Source organism: Thalia democratica, chromosome 2 (assembly GCF_965202585.1).
Source record: "Thalia democratica chromosome 2, ktThaDemo2.hap1.1, whole genome shotgun sequence".
Lineage (NCBI taxonomy): Eukaryota > Metazoa > Chordata > Thaliacea > Salpida > Salpidae > Thalia > Thalia democratica.
Window position 1 is genome coordinate 54793129 of NC_139166.1, and position 20486 is coordinate 54813614.

Consider the following 20486-nt stretch of genomic DNA (forward strand, 5'->3'; position numbering starts at 1 on the left):
TTTAAATTAGAAGTTTATTTAAAATAAGCTCCCTGATATACTCTGTCCCTGCATAAAAAGCCAAATTAAGTTTTAAAGCAAAACTAAAAAAGACCATAAACGTACAGCTGAATGTTTTCATCTTTTTGGTGAGTAATATCTTTCCATATTGATAACCAACTACAAAACAAGGTTAGTTGCATACCAATGTTCAGTAAACTTATTATTAATAATATATTATTTTCTTACTGAAGCATGTAAAGAATTGTTTTTTTTATAGTCACAATTTTTTGTTTTTACTAAGCAATTTATTGTTTATAAGTCAGTTAAAAATTAAATAAATTTTCTAGTCCATGCTAGTTCCACTGATATCTAAAGATCAATGTTAATTTTAAAAATAAGAAAAAAACTCTGTGACGCTATATATGCGGAGAGTTAGATGGCAAGGCTTAGTTTTGACAGGCTACAACCTTTGGTTATGCCATCAAGAATCAAAACTATATGAAAGCTGAAGTCACTATTTACTTTTGAAGTGTAAGTTAAAGATCCACTAATTTATAATAGGCTATTCATTAAAAATCATTTCTTAGATAAGTTTTCAAGTTGTAACTTAAATTTTTGACCCTGACCTACAGCTATGTTATAACAACCAAAATAGTTTAAACAATTGTCCATCCCACACACTGTGTTTTGACGTATATTCCATATTATATGTGTATATTTTTACTTATTGTAGAGTGTTAATTATAACTTTATATGTTATCTGAATATCTATTTAGTATTTATTTGTTGTTTAAAATTTAGAAATAAGCTATTAAATTTTTTTATAGATTCAACTTTAGAGATTAAGTTATTAATCTAAAAAAATAATGTGTTTTGTTTAGTAACATGAGTTTATTACTAACAATAAATCCATAAAAATATTTATTTGTTATTTTAATTAATATTTATTAAAGTATAGTAAATATATAATGAAGCATGTTGTTTTATATATGTAAGAGTTATACTGACATTTATGTTATAGATAATGCTCATGAAAACTAATACTTTTGATTGATAAAGATAAAGTTTGTATATGGCAATATAAGTTTTGATCTATTTCATTAAACTGAAATTTAAGACCAATTAGCTCTCACATGTTAAACCAAAGTTAAGGTGACATTTTATAAAAATTTAAGATTTTTTCTGATTGTGTCAAAAATAATTTCTGTGAAGGATTAAGCTTGAATGAATTATGTTTACAGGGTTGCCACTTTACCTGGAAAAACCTATAATTTGACAACTTTGACAAAAAAAACCTGGAATTTCGAACTTGAGTCACTAAAAAAATCAAGCTAAACCAGAATTTAGAGTTTTCACATGTTCAGTAGTAATGTTTTCAATTTGACTCCAAAAATATATTAAAAATATAATTTTTCTGTCATCAAATGTTTTTTTATTAAAAAACATATTTTAAGTAGCTTCACAGTATTTTTTCGCAGTTATACTGTTTAACTCTGTTTCTTACCTTGCACTTGCTTTAAATTAGAAATAGACCCAAAAATGTGCACTTTATAAACCTGGAAACTTTTGACAAAACAAGTGGCAACCCTGTATTTAGAATAGGGGTCATACTAATGTTATGCTTGAATATATTAAAATAATGATAAAACCATGTTAATTTGGTGTAATCAGTATTTATTAAGACAGCCTATAACATTTATAAAAATTAATCTTTGACCTGTATATAATGATCTGTATATAAACCCCATTATTTTTTACAATCCAGTTGGAACTTGGTTTTTTAAAATAAAAACTGTCAAAAATTAGTTTTGATGAAAATGTGTGTAAATTTTGTATAGTCAAATAAATATTTTATTTAGATTTTTAATCATAATTTATGATATAAATTCTAATACAAAATTTCTAAAGAAGTTTCAATTATACAAAAGTTCAAAGATGTAAGTATATAATTTTTTTGTACTAATGTAAATTATATTAGTATTGATTATGTTATAATTAAGATAAGAACTATATTTAGTCTAAATAAGTAATCTCTGTTTAATAATCTATAATTTTATGTAATAATGTAGCTTAAACATAAGATTTTATAGTTCCTGTACTTCACTAATTTTCATAGTTATATGCTTATTTTAGAATACTCCTATAACATAAAATATTTCTAATTAAGGCTGTATTAGCCTTGATTAAATTAATTTTAAAAAGTTTAAATATACAAAAATATACAATAATAAATAAAACAAATAATTTATTAATTATGAATGTAAATATTTTAATGATATAGTTTTATTATTATTTATATTAGTATAATATACACACTATCAAGACTTGATGTAAAAAATAAGAGTGTATTTTACTTCAATACATCATATTAAAGCGATACAATTCGAAGTCAAAATAAGTATGCTTACTTTGTGGGTGGTTGTAAAACTACAAACTATTAAGAAGAACATGAAAAATGTTGTTATCAATAAATCTACCATCAAGTTTCCTTATAGTTGTTATTCAAATGATAGATAAGACTTTAAGGACAAGTAGTTTCTCTTATTTGTTGAGATAAATAAAATAAAGATAACTTTGAGTCTTAATAAACAAAGTTTTTTTTAGGGTGTTATATCAATATAATGAGCTGTTTGTAGTCAGATTCTTACTAAGATCTAAGCATCTTGTAAATGAAAAAAAATTTGAACATGTTCCTAATAAACTCCCATTACTTATTAAACATCTATGTAAATCAACATTAGTTTTTTGAATTTAATCACAAGAATTAAGTTAGAAATAAACTATTAATATCTAAAGATGGGTGCTTACCAATATATGACTGAAATTTCCCGCAAGAAGCAGTCTGACATCAACAGATTCACCCAGAGGATCAGGTGCTGGCATTACAGGCAGCTTCCCGCCGTCCACAGGGCACCAAGGCCCACCAGGCCTGACAAGGCCAGGAAACTCGGATACAAGGCCAAACAAGGTGTGTGATGTGTGTTGTTAAAATTATATATATGTTTTGGTTATTTATAAATCAAGTATAATAATTTTTATACCTGTGTTTCTGTATTTTTTTCTGCAAACAAGCAGTAGTTATCAATTATAAATATCATATCAATATAATTGTTTTTTTATTTTGTTTTATACTGAATCTTTCCATAAACTTAAGTTTTTAGTCAAGTATTTTTGTTTTAGCATGTGATTATGAATTTCAAAACAAAAGCAAAAAATAAAGTAATTTCGAAATCAACTTAACAACTTATTTTTTTTCACTAGTAATCTTAGAAAAAAGTTGACATATAAAAACCTCTTTAATAAGATACGAGTTTTTTTCAATGGTTTTAAATATATAGTTAGTAGTTACAACTAGTAAAAATTCATGTTTGCTTAATTGCCATGCTTATAGAAGAAATAAGCTAAATAACTTTCAAGACTTGTCACAAGCCAAATACAATCAAAAATTATAGCTAATTAAAACTTAAATTTTTCCTAAAGAAGACTCAGTTTTGGGATCATGAAAATGCAAATGATAATCATCAGTTAAACAAAATTTTTGTTTTTTCTAGTGATAACATCAATTCTAGTGATAACAGATGTTGAGGAACCTTTTTTAAGATAATAGTCAAGTAATAAAAAAATCTTTACTAAAGTTTACTATATTATATAATACATGGATTTGATTATTTTGTAGTTTCATTTGTATTTATTGTGTATTTTTATCATTAGTGAGATCTATAAGTAACTGAATAAAATATGTTAATAATTCCAGGTGTCCTTGTATACCGTGTACGTGTCCGCCGTGGAGGCCGCAAACGCCCTGTGCCCAAGGGAGCCACCTACGGTAAGCCCGTCACCCACGGAGTCAACCAGCTCAAATTCGCCAGGAGCTTGCAGTCCGTTGCTGAGGAGAGAGCCGGACGCGTCCTTGGAGCTTTGAGGGTGCTCAACAGCTACTGGGTGGCACAAGACTCCACCTACAAGTACTACGAAGTCGTCATGGTCGACCCAATGCACAATGTGAGTTTATAACTATGTTGTTTTCTTTACACACTTATCATGTTCTTTTATTTACTAATTTCTGAAATATTCAAAATTTTATAAATTCTGTTAATGCTTGCGTTATTGTATTGAATTCATAAAAAAAAAACTTGATAAAACATTTGAACTAACAAATAATTCATAAATATATTAAATACAAAAACACTGTTTAATTTATTTCTTACATCACTTTATAGTGGTCACAAAATCAGTAAATTAAACACAAAACTTCATACAGGCCATCAGGAACGACGCCAAGATGAACTGGATCTGCGACTCCACCATGAAGCACCGTGAGATGAGAGGACTCACCTCGGCCGGCAAGAAGTCCAGAGGACTCGGAAAGGGACACAAGTTCGTTGGAAACACCAAGGGAGGTTCCGTCCACGCCAACTGGCTGAGAAAGAACACCACCCAGATGAGACGCAAGCGTTAATATGCTTTGTTTTGTCGCTCTTTTATACAATTAAAATAGACGAATTCACACGTTAAATTTTGTAATTATTTAGTAGTGATAAAATTTCAACACGGTTTTATGGGATACTTTAATTTTTATTAAACAATTCCACTTAAGATGGAAATTATGAAATTACTGACCATAAAAAAAAGGTTCACTATCCTGTGAAAGTCTAAGTAAAATGATAAGTATTGTTATGCCTCTGGCTTCATTAAACTTAATGTTTATTTAAAGTTAAGTTTGTAATTAAGTCGGATTTAATTATTGCAAAAATAATCTCTGCATTCCAGTGAAAATCTTAATTATATAAGCTAATTTAACATAATTTTGTTTTTAAGTCTGACGGGACACAAAGATACAAAATTCAGGGTTCGTGCGCGTCAGGCTAAGTCAGGCTAAATCAGTTTTTTTGAAAAAAGTTGAAAAACGTCAGGCTAAGTCAGTTTTTTTATTTAAAAGTTTGAGAATTTCAGTTTTTTTCAGTTCAAATGCTGAAAATTTTTGACTAAATAAAATTGAGAAATCTTTTTAAGATCAAATTGAGATGTGAATTTATTTCTTGTTAAAATTTATTTATTGAAGACAAAATCAGTCAGTATTTGTAAAAATAAATGCTTGAAATCTTTTGTTGAATCTCTAAAAACAATTTAAGAATCTTTATTATTTTGTTTTGAGTAGATTATATACGTCAGTGTTATGAAAATTCATAAACAAAAAATAAACAAAAATACAGTTTAAACATTACAGTTTAGTTCAACAACTTAGCTGTTTGTTTAAATTTGTTTACATCAGCTATGTTTTTCAGAGCTTAGTTGGTTGAACTGTTTTAATTTCTAATTTAAAGGCTTTATACCAAATACATTATAATAAATTAAAACTCGCAATAGCAGTTTATTTAAATATTTTACTGTTTGTTTAAAGTTATTAGAGATGTTTACAACACCATAACTTAGCTTTAAGATATAAGTACTAAGTTTTGTGGGAGTGCAAATTTTGGGTACATTTAGTTTATCTTTACAAGAACAAAATATATAAGGTTTTTTTTTTAAATTTAAGTGTAAGATTTTAAAATCTGATATGACATCAACAATCACTGTATTTATTTAGAGTTTAGGATTTATAATTATGTATCAATTTAAGTATTAGTCAAAATACTATAAACAACATTTTTTACTTATTTTAATACTCGTGTAAGCGTTTCATTTCAAATTATAGTAAAACACGACAATGTACGTGGTTTTATTATAAATCTTCTGTTTATAATGTTTTTACTAAGTGCTTAATTAACTTGAACAATTGTGTTAAGTAATATATACTAAATTTCTGCACTAGTTATGTATTAGATATAACACTTGTGTTAAAACTTATCACTGATTTTGTTATGTTAAGGGCATAGGGGGGTAAATCACCTTTTTCACAATTTAGTCTTATTTTATTGAGTTGTAACTAAGCTATGAGTTGCTTTTTGCAGATTTTTAAAGCCCAAAATATTTTTGAGATTAAGTTAGAGACCTCAATAGTACTAATCAAGACCCCCCAGTACCTAAAATGACTTCTAAAGGGTATTTTCCTTACTTTGAAAAAATGTCAGGCTAAATTGGTCTCAGTCAGGCTAAATGAAAAAAAATTCGCGCACGAACCCTGAAAATTGAATTTAAACACAGAAAACCCTTCAAAATCAAGAATAGACAAAGGTTTAAATGTAGTATAAGATACTCATTTACACAAATGAACGATTTAGTCCTCATGGATTCTAATATTTTCAGTTAAAAATAATGGTAAAATGAAAATTTCTAGTGCAGATTACAGAGCAAAATTTAAAGTCATACATTTTAAAATAAATTACCTAAACCAAAAGATATAACAAATAAATAAAATTTAGAAATAAATGGTTCATTTAACTTAGATGCAAATAAGTTGCAAGTTTTCCAATCAACCCAATATGTAACTGGTTATAATAATTATTAAATTTTTTTAAAAGTTCACTGATTAATTTTTCAAATGTACTAATTTAAAGTTTTAAGGAAAAGTTTATGTTACAACAATAAGTATATTTAAACATCGCTTATAGTTATTAACGCAATATAATATACGGGTCAGGGTTGTAATAGGTGACTTGCAACTTCAATTATTTTTAAGTCGTAACTTTAATTTCGAATTAAGACTGAAATGACGGTGGAAGAGGTTTATGGTAGGAACACACTAGACTAGAAGTTTAAACGTTGTATTAGGAATTTACTGTATGTACAAAACGCATATTTTCTCTATGTATTTGGATGATTTTTCTGGTTAAGGTATAATTGCGATAAAGTAAATCGATTAGCCAAAAGAAGATAAATTTTAAGGCGGTGCTGTTTGGTTTTATCGCAATATTATTAACAGAATGTAGACTAATTCTTTATTTTAATAGTAACTGACTGGAATAGAAATGTTATTAACAAACTAATTTAAAAGAGGAAGTGATTAAAGATGATAATTAATTTTAAGACAGTATATGAATAAAGAGTTAATTAAAACTACTTGTTTTAGAATGGAGTAGCAGATTAATATGCAAAACTCTCCTAACATTATTAAAGTTATGTAAGGGGATAATCTAGGTGTATTTATAAATCCGTAAAAAAAATAATATCCATGTAAGTTAAATCTTTACAACTTTATAGTGAACACCTTAGCAAAATCTTCTTGAAAAGTTAGTAGTCTTATATATTTTAAGAGGGAAGTTTTGTATGAATTTTATAAGTTTTTAGAATGTATAGGTGTAAATTTTAAAAGTTTACATATAAGGTCGTAATTTGTAAAAATGTTGGCCAGCCTGATATTAATTAAAGATAACATCTGGATTCTTCTTAATTACAAAATACAATTCTGATCCAGTAGACTACTTTAGGTGCTTGCACAAACTTAAAGAAAATTCTGAGCTTACACTAGGTATTCTTGAGTTCATGGAAAAGAACAAAAAAGTCTTAACCGTGATTTAAAGTAATTTTGGAACATACATTAACATTATTTTAAAAATTTAGAATATCATAATATCAGGGTTGCCACAAGGTCTGGAAAAACTTTTTAAAAAAGACAAAAGTCAAGAAAAAATGGGGGTTTTTGTAAAAAAGTCAGATAAAAGTTGCAAAATTTTCCTAGAAATTTAAATAATAATTCAATTTCCAATGCTTCATCTGGTATAAAATAATAAAAATCTTTTATAAAGCTGCAAAATTTTTCTATTAATATATTGAACAAGCAGTTTTCGTAAGCTTTTTATTGTTGATTATCTATGGCAAGGACACTTCAATAGTGAAACTGATATATAAACAAAAGTTTATCTAACTTAATTTTTAAATCAAAGTTTTTTTTTAAAGTAAATAATTGAGTACTTTATAATTAAGCAATTAGTTGAGTATTTTATGTAACAAGTTGATGTGTGTACTTTATCTAATTATAATGTTTTTAAAGTAGTTTAAATTTGTAAAATAATTATAAGAGAGGTATATGCAAAGTTTAAGTTTACTTATTATTGTAAAAGTTCCTTATATGTCGTTTCGTTTATTTAGATACATTAATGTTAGGAAATGCTAAAAAATTGTGTCTTTTTTCAGACAAACTGTGTTTATAAGGTAATATTACATGTATTTTGCTGATAGTGCTGTTTATTGCAAACACATCAATCATACACAGATGGTTCAAGTGATGTAATGAAAGTTTGATGATTGAATTTAGCAAAAAAACTGTTGCTATAACCTGTTTTAAAACTAGATTAAAAGCTTTATATAGTTTCAAGAGTTAGATTATGTATTTTAAGATAAGTTTAAATTAAATTTAGTAAATTCAGGAAAATTTTGGTAAAAAGTCAGATAATTTTTCTCAGCTTGATCTGTGGCAACCCTGTATTATCCAGCCAGGTTATCAGGAACCTAATTTTAAAATCAGATCCTGAGTTATTATTATCATTACTGCGAGTTTATTGTCCATATGATGGACCTAGGCATCAAAACCTAGGCCACTTAAACAGAAAGACACATAACAAAATAAAAATATATTTTAATATAATATCTGTAAAATTTATATATTAACCTAAAAAGCAAAATTTCTAACCACAAACTTATACTTATTTACGTTTTGATGAAGAACAATCAACATGAAATATATAAATGCATTGACTAACAACAAAAAAAAACCTAAAACCCTAAGCACATCCACCAATAGACTAGCCAGATAAATAATAATTTAACACAGTGAAAAGGACCCATCATTAATAGAGGAAAGGCGCTGCTTTAAAAAATGAACTATGGACTACGCTAAACTTTAAAATTAAATCAACGGTTGATAAAAATTACAGCTAGTATGTATAAAACTTCTATAACAGCTATGTTTAGAAAAATAATTTTCTTACAAAGCTGCTTGAAACTTAAGGCAATATGCTAATTTCTACAACTACAGCTATGTTATAATATCGAAAAAAAAGGTATCAACACTTGCCTAACCTACCATTATAACTGCTAGGTTTCTCTTAAAAAATTGCCACAAAAGTACTCAAACCTTTATTTCAAGATAAAAAATACAAACATTTATTAAGCACTCTAAATAATTATTAAGTTTTTGAGAATTCTAGCAACTCTGCCCACAATATTTAAATTTCACTAATTCACTAACAGATTTTCACTAACTTTAACTGTTTTCTAAATCGTGTTTTATTAGTTTTATGTTATTAAAGTAGAAAAAATGTAGCTCTGAATCCTCTTAAAAAAAGGGGAGAAAATGTCAAAGCTAATACTTTTTGGCAACTGTTGCCCACCAAATTGATATAGAAAGCACGCTTAAAAATATATAAAAGTAGAAATAGCAAAGCTAAGTATTAGCAACAAATATTTATAAACTTTAGTTGTTGTATTTTTGTTCTTTCAAAAGCAAAACAGGCTAACTATTAATTGAAAAAACAACAGTTATTGTTACAAAAAAAGAAGAAAACTGTTTTAAAAAATGATGTATTTGTAAACTTAAACTTAAAAATGTTTTAGTTTTTACTTCATTGTAAACTTATTTAACTTAATATTTTCCTATTTCCATTCATTGCTAAATGAATAAAGTCAAGAAATGTTAACTATCTGTAAATACTTGTAAATGTATAACAAAAAATTTTTGTACGAACAAAGTTTAACAAGGTACATGTACATCAAAATTGCAAGTTATACCGATACTTTAAATCAAAATTAAGTTTTCACTAAAATTTTATTCTCTTTTGACAACTTGCCAAAATTTACAAAGTACGACCCTGTTAAGGTTAAAATTAAAAGTATTTCGTAAATATCCTGTAAAATTTTGTTACAAAACTCATTAGTTTGTAAAATAAAAGTTTATAACAGTTTGAAATTAAGCTTAGGTTTAACTCTAGTAGTTTTTATTTAGATTTAAAACAATTAAAATGCATTTGTACGAAATATGAGGTTTTAAAATTAGATGCAAGCATAGTTTAAAAAGTATTAACTTAAACTTACTTACATTAGTATATTAAAAAAAATCAGACTTTAAAATAACTGTAAGTTTAAAGGCTCTTAGTAAAGTAAGTCTTTTCCTTATAATTTTTTTAGTTTTTGAAATCAATAATCCTTAAACAAATAGAATAAAGGTAAATATCATTATTTAAAAACTTCACTGTAGTCAAAGCTAAGAATTTTCCTAAACTGGTTTTTGGAGTCTATGCTACCCCTTAGTATAGAGATAAAATTAATTTAAGGTTATTTACATAAGTCGATTTTGATTAAACAAACATTTTATTTTTATACTTGCAAATTGATCTTACTTAAATGTTGAGTGTCGAATTTAAAACTGATTATTGGTGCTGCAGTAACAGGATGTAAACATTAGATTAAAAAGAACAGAAGAAGAGTTGTTACACAACCAAGCCGCTTGGATAATTTGAGTATTTTGAAATTTAACAAAACATTGAACTAGCTCAGGCTAGTTTAAACTTTTTTTTTAAATTAGCCTCGTTTAGGCTTGTTTGTTTTGGTTTATGCATACCTCGGCTAAAAAAAGAAAATCTTTTTGTTATTATTTTAGTAATTTTAACTGTTTAAAGTAATTTTAGTTCAAAGGAATATTTTTTTGCTTTTTATTTTTACTTCTAAAAATCAGATAAACTTTATCTAGTACAAAGAAACACAAGTAGTATTTATTATTGTTAAAGATAGCCAGTCCTTTTTCAATAAGAAAATGAAACCTTCATTAAAGAGCGTTAAGCTGTTTTTAAGCTATAAATTCATTAACTTGTTCTCACAAAAGAAATCAGTTTACTGTTATACCTTGTCTAATTCAAATAACTTTTTTAAAATTGTTTATGATCATATATACAATTTAGGCGAATATGAGGTGTTTTATTTAGTTTTGTCCTTTTTACAAACTACAGTTTTAGTTAAAAGTCATCTAATTTTGTATTAACAATGTTGCATCAAACTTATTTATTAAAAAAAAAACTATGTTGAAAAAATATTTAATTATTTTAGAAAAAAGATCATTTGAAAGAAGACTACCGGACAACTTTTGTCATGATATTTTTCTTAATTTGGACTTGGTTATTATTAATTAGTTTTAACAATAATATTTCATTAAAACTGACCATTTAAATTTTAAATATAGATTAATTTTCCTTTCTTTTAAATGTTGTTTTTACTATAAAATAAATATTGTAGTGCTTTTGTTTCATAACTATTTTCTTAAACGATTTTCTAAGTATACTAAAATGTTAAACTTCAACTATGTTAAAAGAGTTTTTTTTAATATAAACTCTACTATCAACACAGTATACTGAAAAAAATAGAATAAGTTAAATTTTTATTATTGAATTTAGATATAACTTTTACTTGTTTAGTTTTTTATAATTTTTGTGACTTTTTGTTTTATCATAATATACTATAATTAAATACATCTTTAAATAATGAGTGTCTATAAATATTTAACAAATTTTTTTTTTACTGAGATTTAAAAATTACATGGATTCACTGATATTTTAAATTAAGATTAATTTTTAAAATATAAATATTAATATTTTAACAATTTTGCAAAAGTCAATAAGATACGACTCTGGTTTTGGTAAAAATACAAACTTTGGAAGTACTTAGTAAGTATATTGTGAAACTAAAAAAAATTCACTCATGGGTATGTAAAAACTAAGATTTCATCTTATGTTTTTTAGTTGAAAAATAATTTCTTAAACATAAGTTTTGGGTCCAGCTAGTATATATTAATTTTTCTAATTTTCTATAAAGAATTAGTTTGGTGAACAGATACAAAACTCATAAATCAGTTGCTATTAGTTTAACAACTAATGAGTTTAATTAATCCGGTATGTGTTATTTTAAAGGTCTTTATATAGTTAATCAGATTTTTGGCTATCAAGTTATACGGTTTTTAAATGCTCGTTTTTGTGAATAAGTTTGTTTTCTTAACTTTTAGTACTTTGAACGAAAATACTTTCTTAGAAGTCAATCTCTCAAAGTTTAATTTAAGAAAAAATAAAGGTGGTTCAAAACCTGTTTGGTGGGACCTGCGTTGACCGTTAGTAGAGAAATAAAATATGAAAAATAAACAGTTTGGGTATTTAATAAAATCAGATTATGATTTATAGCAGCGTTTCTACATAGGTTGTTCCATTTGCTTGTTTTATCTTACTAAGTTTGGAAATTGTGGTTTAAAATTAAAAGTTAGTTTTTAATGTGAATGCTATAAACTACGCAACAGAGTTATAACAAATATAAAAAACTCAGTCTATTCAGGATGTTTTATTACTTTTGAAAAACTCATAATATTTAAGGCAAATTGAAGTTAGTAATAATTTTAAGAAATTAGACAATTTTTGAATACTTTATTTAAACCTAAACTAGTTTTTCTGACTTTAAATTTGGTTTTAAAATAATTTTTTTTGAACAATTATTTTACCAATATTTTAGACTTTAAGCGTGATTAGTTAGAGCATTTGACTTACATATTTTTTAGTTTTTTTTAAAACAAAGAATAATTCAGGCTAACCTGATGTAGCTTTTGCTAGTTTTTAGTTAGTCAGGCTGAATTTTTTTTTGACTTTGTGACAATCTCAATAAAAGCTAAATTTCTCAGAAACAGTTGTAACTAGTTTTGTCATTAAATCTGTTTAGATTTTACATTAACTATTACAAAAAAAAAAAGGAAACTCTGCTACGAATCTTTAAACTAATTTTATAAAAGTTTATTTTATGTACTAGTACATACTACACAAAAATAAGATAAATTAGATGCTTATATAAAGTTGTTCACTATTTATTTACTAGAAGCTTTAGTTTTTATTTGAAATAATCTAGTTTTATTATACTAATAATGCATTAGAGTTATTTCCTTGAACAAATCAAGCATATGTTTTAAGATTTTTTTTAATTTTAGAAAAAAACTCAATAAACTTGGGTTTATTTTTCAGATTAAGATTCCTGCACAACATTGGCATTATGTTTTTATATTTAGTATTATTTTAAATTTTTAGTTTTGTCCCTTATATATCACTAAAAATTCACCATGTTTTACCTGCGACATACTTTACTAGAACAGTATTCTAAAACTGGGTGTCTAACTTTAAATAAAAATTGCTTCATTTTCTAAACATGAAGGTTTGATCATACCACTCCGATCATCACACAAGCCCTCTGTAGACTTGGACCTACATAAAAACTTTGACTACAAATAAGTCAGTTAAGTTATGAAAATCTATACTAGATCTAATTAACTTTTCATAAAACTTGATTTGAAACTTTAATCACAGCAAAGTTAACCTGACTCCCTCTATTCATTGTATACAAAATTTCTATACAAACCGGTTTTAGTCAAATACGAGAACAAAAAATTAAAAATAAGTTTACGTAGTAATAAATAAAGTGTTTAGCCAATTAAGTACAGGAATAAGATATAATACAACTATAAGTTGAAGTTTACTTTATTTAAAAAATAGTAAGATTTTACTTTTTGTTATATTTTTTTTTAATCATTAAAGTTTTTTGTAATTAAAGTCCTTTGTAATTGAAGTTTTTTTTGTCAAAATGTCTGCTCAAATAATTTTATAATTATGAATATATATCAGCTCATACAAGTACATTTTGATCACTAACTTTGTTTTTTTAAAGCGTTTATTTTTAAACAGTAATTTAAGTGTAAAAAAAAATATATATAAATAAAATAATTAACTAAACAAGAGTATCTTTGTGTTACATATGCTTAAAGTGTTTACATTTTTCATGAAAATTGCAGAATTTATAAAATAAGTAATGGATAAGATTACTTCAGATGACGTCCAAGCGTCTTTTGATACAAAACCCTCTTATAGCGTCAATGAAAGGAAAAGAAAACATAAAATCTGTCACCAAGAAAAAAGCAACAAAAAAGCATCTTATACAGATACTCGTGTTTATGATCTAATAGAGCTAAGCAGAAAGAATTATTTAAAATCTAAAGATGGAAAATGCTTGCAAAAAACAAAATATTTTGCTAGACCAGGTAAAACCTATTAGAATTGAAAATAGTTATAGTTTAATTTTAGATTATATAAGTAAATTGTTATTTTTTAGATATACCTTATAAAAAACAAAATTTTTGTTTATACTGAATTTTAAGAATAAAAAAAGACAACCTCATTAAGCCAGATCTGTTTAATAGTAAAAACTTACTCCTATCGCTACTTGATAGTTACAATTTAAAAAAATGTGTTTTTAAAACATATTGTGTATTTATACTATACATTTTTTTTGTTTGTAATCTGTATTGTTTTTTAAAGTAAATTGTTATAAATTGACTAAATGAATTAGTAAGAGTTTACAAAATTTCTATACCCTAAAAGTTCTATGAGATAAACTTTCAATTTAAAATATAATTTTAAAACATAAAACCATTTAACTCAACGACTAATTAAGTTTTAGTACATGGTTTGTGGAAAAAGTTCTATAGCTTTTTTAGTTTAAGTTTTTAATAATCGCTTGGTATATGCATTTGGAAACTAGCAGCATTATACGATTGAACCTGAGTTAATTTTGAAACTAGCAATACAGCTAGACCAACATAAGTTAATAGCTAGACCAGTATATACTGTTAAATTTTTTCAGTTGTATTTATAAAAAAGCTGGAAAGAAAAAATCAGAGTCCATAATTTTCTGAGCTTTGAACTAAAATATAAAATCTGATTAATTTCTTCTAGAAAACTTTTGAAAGTTTATAAACATACATTTTTGTTCAAGTCTTGTTTTTAATTTTACTGGTTCAGCTTAATTTAAGAACTTAATTACCTGATTTTGTTATAAAATGCTTCTTTCTGCTAATGCTAACATATCGTAACATACAAATCAAATTTTCGAAAAAACTTAAACAATTAATATAAGTTTTCTAGTGATTAAAGTATTCTTACTTTAATAAAAATGTGCTTATGCAGTTTTAAGAACTATCAACATAAATATATTTTTTTTGTAGTTTAACATTGTGTTTTTTTTTATTAGGCAAAAAATAATTTATTTTATGCAATACTTATATAACAAACTTTTTACATTGTAGGAAACATGAGACCAAATATGAAAGTAGTCATATCATCTTTACAAGAAAGTACAGTTTTGATTGATGAAAGTTTAGAAAAAGAACTACACAGATGTATCAAACATAAAATTAAAGTTAAAAATGTAGCAGCTATTTTTAACTTTTCTCAACTATTTAATTGCTCAAATGCGTCTAAATCAACGTTGCAATTTATTGAACGTTGTTTCCCAATGTTTGTTGATTCTGCTTCTTTTTTAGAGTTGGATTTTAAATGTATTTCAAAAATATTGTCAAGCAGTGATTTAAACATAGATTCAGAATTGGAAATTTTCAATGCAGTAAGTTCCTGGGTAGATCACAACAAAGAACGTAATGTATACGCAAAGAATCTATTTTTGAAGATTCGTCTATCGCTGTTATCAGCTCCTGCTTTTAAACTAGTTTCAAACAAGGTTTTAAATTATATTGACGATTTTGCTTTCTTAAATGAAATGTTAAAAGAAAAAAGTAAAGAACCTCACTTAAAAAGTTTGAAAACTGTTAGTAGGTATTGCAGTCAAGACAAGTACAATATAATAGTATGTGGGGGCGTGAAAGATAGAAAAGTTGTTCGTGATGTGTACAGCATAAAAGTAAACAAATATGATGATGTTACTAGTTTACCGAAACTTAATAAAGTAAGACAGTTATCCGAAGTAGCTTGGATTAAAAATGATATATATGTAATTGGTGGCATAGGTAATGATTTGTATTCCACAATGTCTATTGAAAAGTATTCAAGGATTAATAATACTTGGAAAACTATAGCTTATAAGTATTTCAAACCTATACTATATTCTTCGTGTAGCTTTATGGGGAGTCTTTATTTAATAGGAGGATCTCTTCAAATGACAGTAACAAAATCTTGTTTTAAGTTTAGTCCAGCAGATTATAGCTTAGCAGAAGTTGCTGAAATAAACGAAGCGAGATATTTAGCATCAAGCGCAGTATTTGAAGGAAGAATAGTTGTTTCCGGTGGATTTAACAATAGAAAATTAAACACTGTTGAAGCATATGACCATATAGCAAATACATGGGCACACATGCCTAACATGATCGAAGGTAGATGTCATCACAAATCAGTATCTATTAAGAACAAGCTATTTTTAGTAGGAGGTGATACAACAAATTGTGAAGTTTATGATTCTTTCAGTGAAAAGTTTATTTTAATTGAATCGGCTACAGATTGTATTAAAGACTACTTACACAGACCACTTTCAGTCATTTCTATTGGGAGCAAAGTTGCTATTTATAATGATTTTAAAAATGCTTGTTTATTTTATGATGTACAAACTGGTATATGGTCAGAAGAATCATGTGAAGTAACCAGTAATCTTTCCAGTTTTTCTTGTGTCAAAGTACCTCAATTCTAAGAAACAGCAGTAATGCATGTATCGTAACACTTTTTTGTCTATTTTTAAATGATAAAAAAGCTGCAATTTTTTGTTTCACTTAATATTATTTATTAAGTAACCACTTTCGTAACAAATAGTTATTAACAAAAACACAGTTAAACATTTTTTAAATATTTTAGCTTAACTAGTTTTGTTTAAAAGTTAATATGCTTACATTTTATTGCATAGTGCATAAGTTGTTTAAGATTGCTTCATGTATATACTTCGTTAAAAGATCATGTCTTGGCATAAATTTGTATTATTAAATCTTTATACAATTTTAACAGACAATTAATTTTAGATAATTTAAATAGATAAGTTGTAAAGTCAATTTAATTATTTACAATTTACTAAGATTAAATATGTGATGTTTAACACGTTACTTTATTTAGAATATTTTCGAAAAAACTCGATCGAAGTCAAAAAAATATAGTTTTTATTAATTACATAAAAACTTTATTATGAAAAACTGGCTGACTTAAATGACGAACGCATACCTAACGGCTGTTGATTCTTTTAAGCACAGCCGACAAACAAGCTTATTATAGATGGCAATAACCCTGTTTGTCGGCTGTTTTGTCTTCGTGTAATTTAGACCCGTTCCCCTACGAATTATGTGATTTTTTTCAAATTTTTGTTGTAATTTTAAAACTATATAATTTAGATATTTAAATATCAAATGTTTATCTTAAGGTCAAATTGACCTTAGCTAAGCAAACATTTTAAAATCTAAATAAGGTCTAAAGTAAGGAAAAACGAACACAGCTATTGTGTTTAGTTAAACTTATTTTTTTGTTCAACATTATAACTAGCAGCTAACGAACTGCATTGTGTTCAGTTTAACAAAAGTTTTTATTCTTAATAACATTATAACTAGGATGAATGGTATTTAGGTAGTCTACCTTTTTTGTATAAGGATCAAACAGTTTTTGGTTTTGATAAAAAAGTCTGTTTGAGAACTATTGAAAATAACATTCCTTTAAGATAAAAACACTGTGCAAGACATATTTCGTTTATTATAAAACACATTTCCAACTTATATTCAAGTAGAATTTTATTTCAATAAGAATTGAAAATTTTTATTTTGTTAAACGAATGATCTCTTGCTCAGTTTTTTTATCTTAAAAAATGTTGACCGTCGCTATTTTAATATTTTTCTGAAAGCAACCCTTATACTAATTGTATGGTACCTTAAAAGTTCGATCTTCAAGTTTTTTGCTAAAAATGTCTGTACATGTAGCAATTATCACAAAAACATGTTCTACGCCTTTTAAGATGATCTGAAGAAAGTTTCATGGAGGCACATTTTTATTTTCGCAAAAAAACTTAAAAATAACCAATAAATTTAAAAAAGTACATAAAATAAAAAACTTTTGTTTTGAAACTTTTTTTAAATCGTCTTAAAACGCGTAAAATGTGTTTTTGTGATCATTGCCACCTTAATGTACAAAAATTTTCAGCCAAAAACTTGAAGGTCTAATTTTAAAGCTTCCATACAATTTACAAAGGGGTTATTTTTGCGACGGTAGTAAAGCTAAAAAGCTAATATTTTTATGTGATTTCCCTTGCATGGAAGGTTTTTCATCAGAAAACTTGAGGGTTGGGGCGACAGATGCACATTACTGCGCAGTATAGTTGCAGACTTGATCGTATTTTTGATACTAATAAAAATGTTAAAAAAAAGTTTATTTACTGTTGAATGCTTTTTGCTAAGATATTTGTTACGTATATATAACTTTATTTTGAACTTTTTTTATACAGATTAAAGTTTAAAAGATTTAAAAAGTAATTGTGCGAAATCTATACGGTAGATTAAGTTTGTTTCTTAAAACAATATGATCCATAATTTTTTTTAATTATTTTATTAATTTTTTAAAAAGTTGATTTAACCAAGCTAGTAATTTTTCATAGCCAGGGTCGGCAGCCTTTTGTTTTCGCGCGCTGCACACTATAGAAAAAGTCTTCCCTGGGCCGCAGTTTTTTTAAAATTATTTTAGTAAGCAATATAAAAACACTGTTTTAAATCAAAAATGTGATAAAATAAGCAATAACAGTGTACTAAAAAAGTAATCATTAAATTAGATAAATTGTAAGTTTTTATAACAACATTTTTTTTTATCTGTTTTCAAAATTTATATTTTTAGCTAAAAACGTACCTCGCGGGTCGCAGATTTTGACTTTCAGGGCAAAATACATTTACAGCTATCCCGCGGGCCGCAGTTTACCGACCCCTGGTATATGGTTCTTTTGTTTAAGATTAAAATCTAAGATATATAAGATTGAAAACTTTTAAGAATAATCAAAAAGGCTATAATATAGCTCATAAACAATCTGTCAAGTGAAATACAAACCGAACTATCATTTACAAAGCTTTCATCAATTTATTAGACATTTTCAATGCAAAATAAACTTTTAATAAAAATGCTTTTAAGAATAAATATTCTTTTTCAAAAATTTAAAGCTTCAAAAAAAAACATTAAAGTTTACTTTTTTACTGTTGTATACTTCAAAGTTAGCTTTACAATAAAAACTTTTTAAGTTTTAGACTTAAAACTTTGAATTTATACCCAAACTTAACTCTTGCTTGGTTGCTAGAGAGGAGATATTATTTAATACCGAATGCTGTAATATGAAAATAGCAATTGTGTTACAAATTTTCAAAATTAAGCATACATGATTTACTACTTGATAATAATTGTTAAAACAAGTTCCAGGAAAATATTGCTATGTACTCATTTTTGATAAACTAGACTTTAAAATTACAAAGTACAATTAAACTAAATAATGAATGAACAGTTATTTATTTAGTGTATAAAGTAGAAATTATTACAATTAAGTATTTATCTACTAAAAAAATATCAGCTAGAGAAAACAGTTGTAAGTACAATTAGCTTACTGCTAATATAAATCATCAATTTAGTCACATAGTAAATCTTATTCTAAGCAATAATTGATAATATAGAATTGGATAGTAAACAAACAAATTCTTTATGCTAGATGTTCAGTTCATATAGATTTTTAAACAAATGTAAAACAATCTTATCTTGCAAATTATGAAAGAATTAAAAAAAATCTTATTAGAAACCAGTTAGAACTTTAAGATTTACAAAAGATTTAAATTTATATGTTTTCAAAAACCATTGCTAAAATTTAAGCATTTGCTCTTAATCAATTAAACTAAGCAAGTGTAAAATTTATTGTAATTTTTTTTGGTTATGTTTTATTAAAATCGTCTGCACAGATCTATATATACAACATTCTGTTAAAAATGAAATCACAAAGTGACAAACACAAGTTAACTGTTGTGTACGGAAACACGGCTGAGGTCCTCGATCATCCGGTCAACAGATGTACTCACGCGTGGAAGCTGTACGTGCGACCCCTGACGGTGGAAAATACTTCAGTGAAGAAAGTTAGCTTCGAGTTGGACACCAGCTACAATAGCCCGATAAGAGTGGTGACCAGGCCGCCCTTCGAAGTAAGAGAGATCGGTTACGCTGAGTTCGAAGCGGTGATCAAGGTGTTCTTGCGGATGGAACCCGTTAAAGTAGTGGTTTTGCAGCATAAAATTAGTTTTAGTAGTTCAGACAAGAAAGATAGATTAGACTGTAAGTTTGTGAAGGAGTTTCGCAAAGAAATCAACCTTCTGGACTCTTCAAATTATTTGATTCAAAGCCTTATAACAGGTGCAACGAGGAAAAACAGCTTTCAAAGTTTGGTTGTCAACCGAAATACACAGCATAAGTTTCAAACGTCAAACGTAGACCAAAAGAAATCTAAGGAAATAGATGTTACAATTAGTTCTATGAATTTAGGTAATAAATTATTGCTTCATTAAAATAAGGGTGTTTTTAATAGTATAAAGTAAGTTGTTAAAATTGATAAAACAAGACTGATTACAATAAGTTTTCAAAAAATTTAAATATACTACAGAGTTTATATTTTCTAACTTTAAAAACTAAACTTTTAACATAAGTTTAAAAATAACAAGTTATTACTAAATGAAATTTTATCTGTTGTTTTATACATACAAAAAATAAAGGTTTCTCATATATACTTGT

General features: G+C 26.2%; 1 protein-coding gene across 2 annotated transcripts; it reads left to right on the plus strand.

The window, feature by feature from the left end:
* Nucleotides 1-134: 134 nt before the first annotated feature.
* LOC145849633 (large ribosomal subunit protein eL15-like) lies at nucleotides 135-4491 on the plus strand. Of its 2 annotated transcripts, none has more exons than XM_082954623.1 (4): nucleotides 135-171; nucleotides 2779-2950; nucleotides 3737-3984; nucleotides 4244-4491. In XM_082954623.1, the coding sequence occupies exons 2-4, from the start codon at nucleotides 2779-2781 to the stop codon at nucleotides 4439-4441; spliced, it is 618 nt and encodes a 205-aa protein (XP_082810749.1). In that variant the 5' UTR covers nucleotides 135-171; the 3' UTR covers nucleotides 4442-4491. The 2 variants fall into 2 exon arrangements, with proteins under 2 accessions (XP_082810749.1, XP_082810750.1); XM_082954624.1 differs by lacking the exon at nucleotides 135-171 and adding an exon at nucleotides 339-513.
* Nucleotides 4492-20486: the final 15995 nt, after the last annotated feature.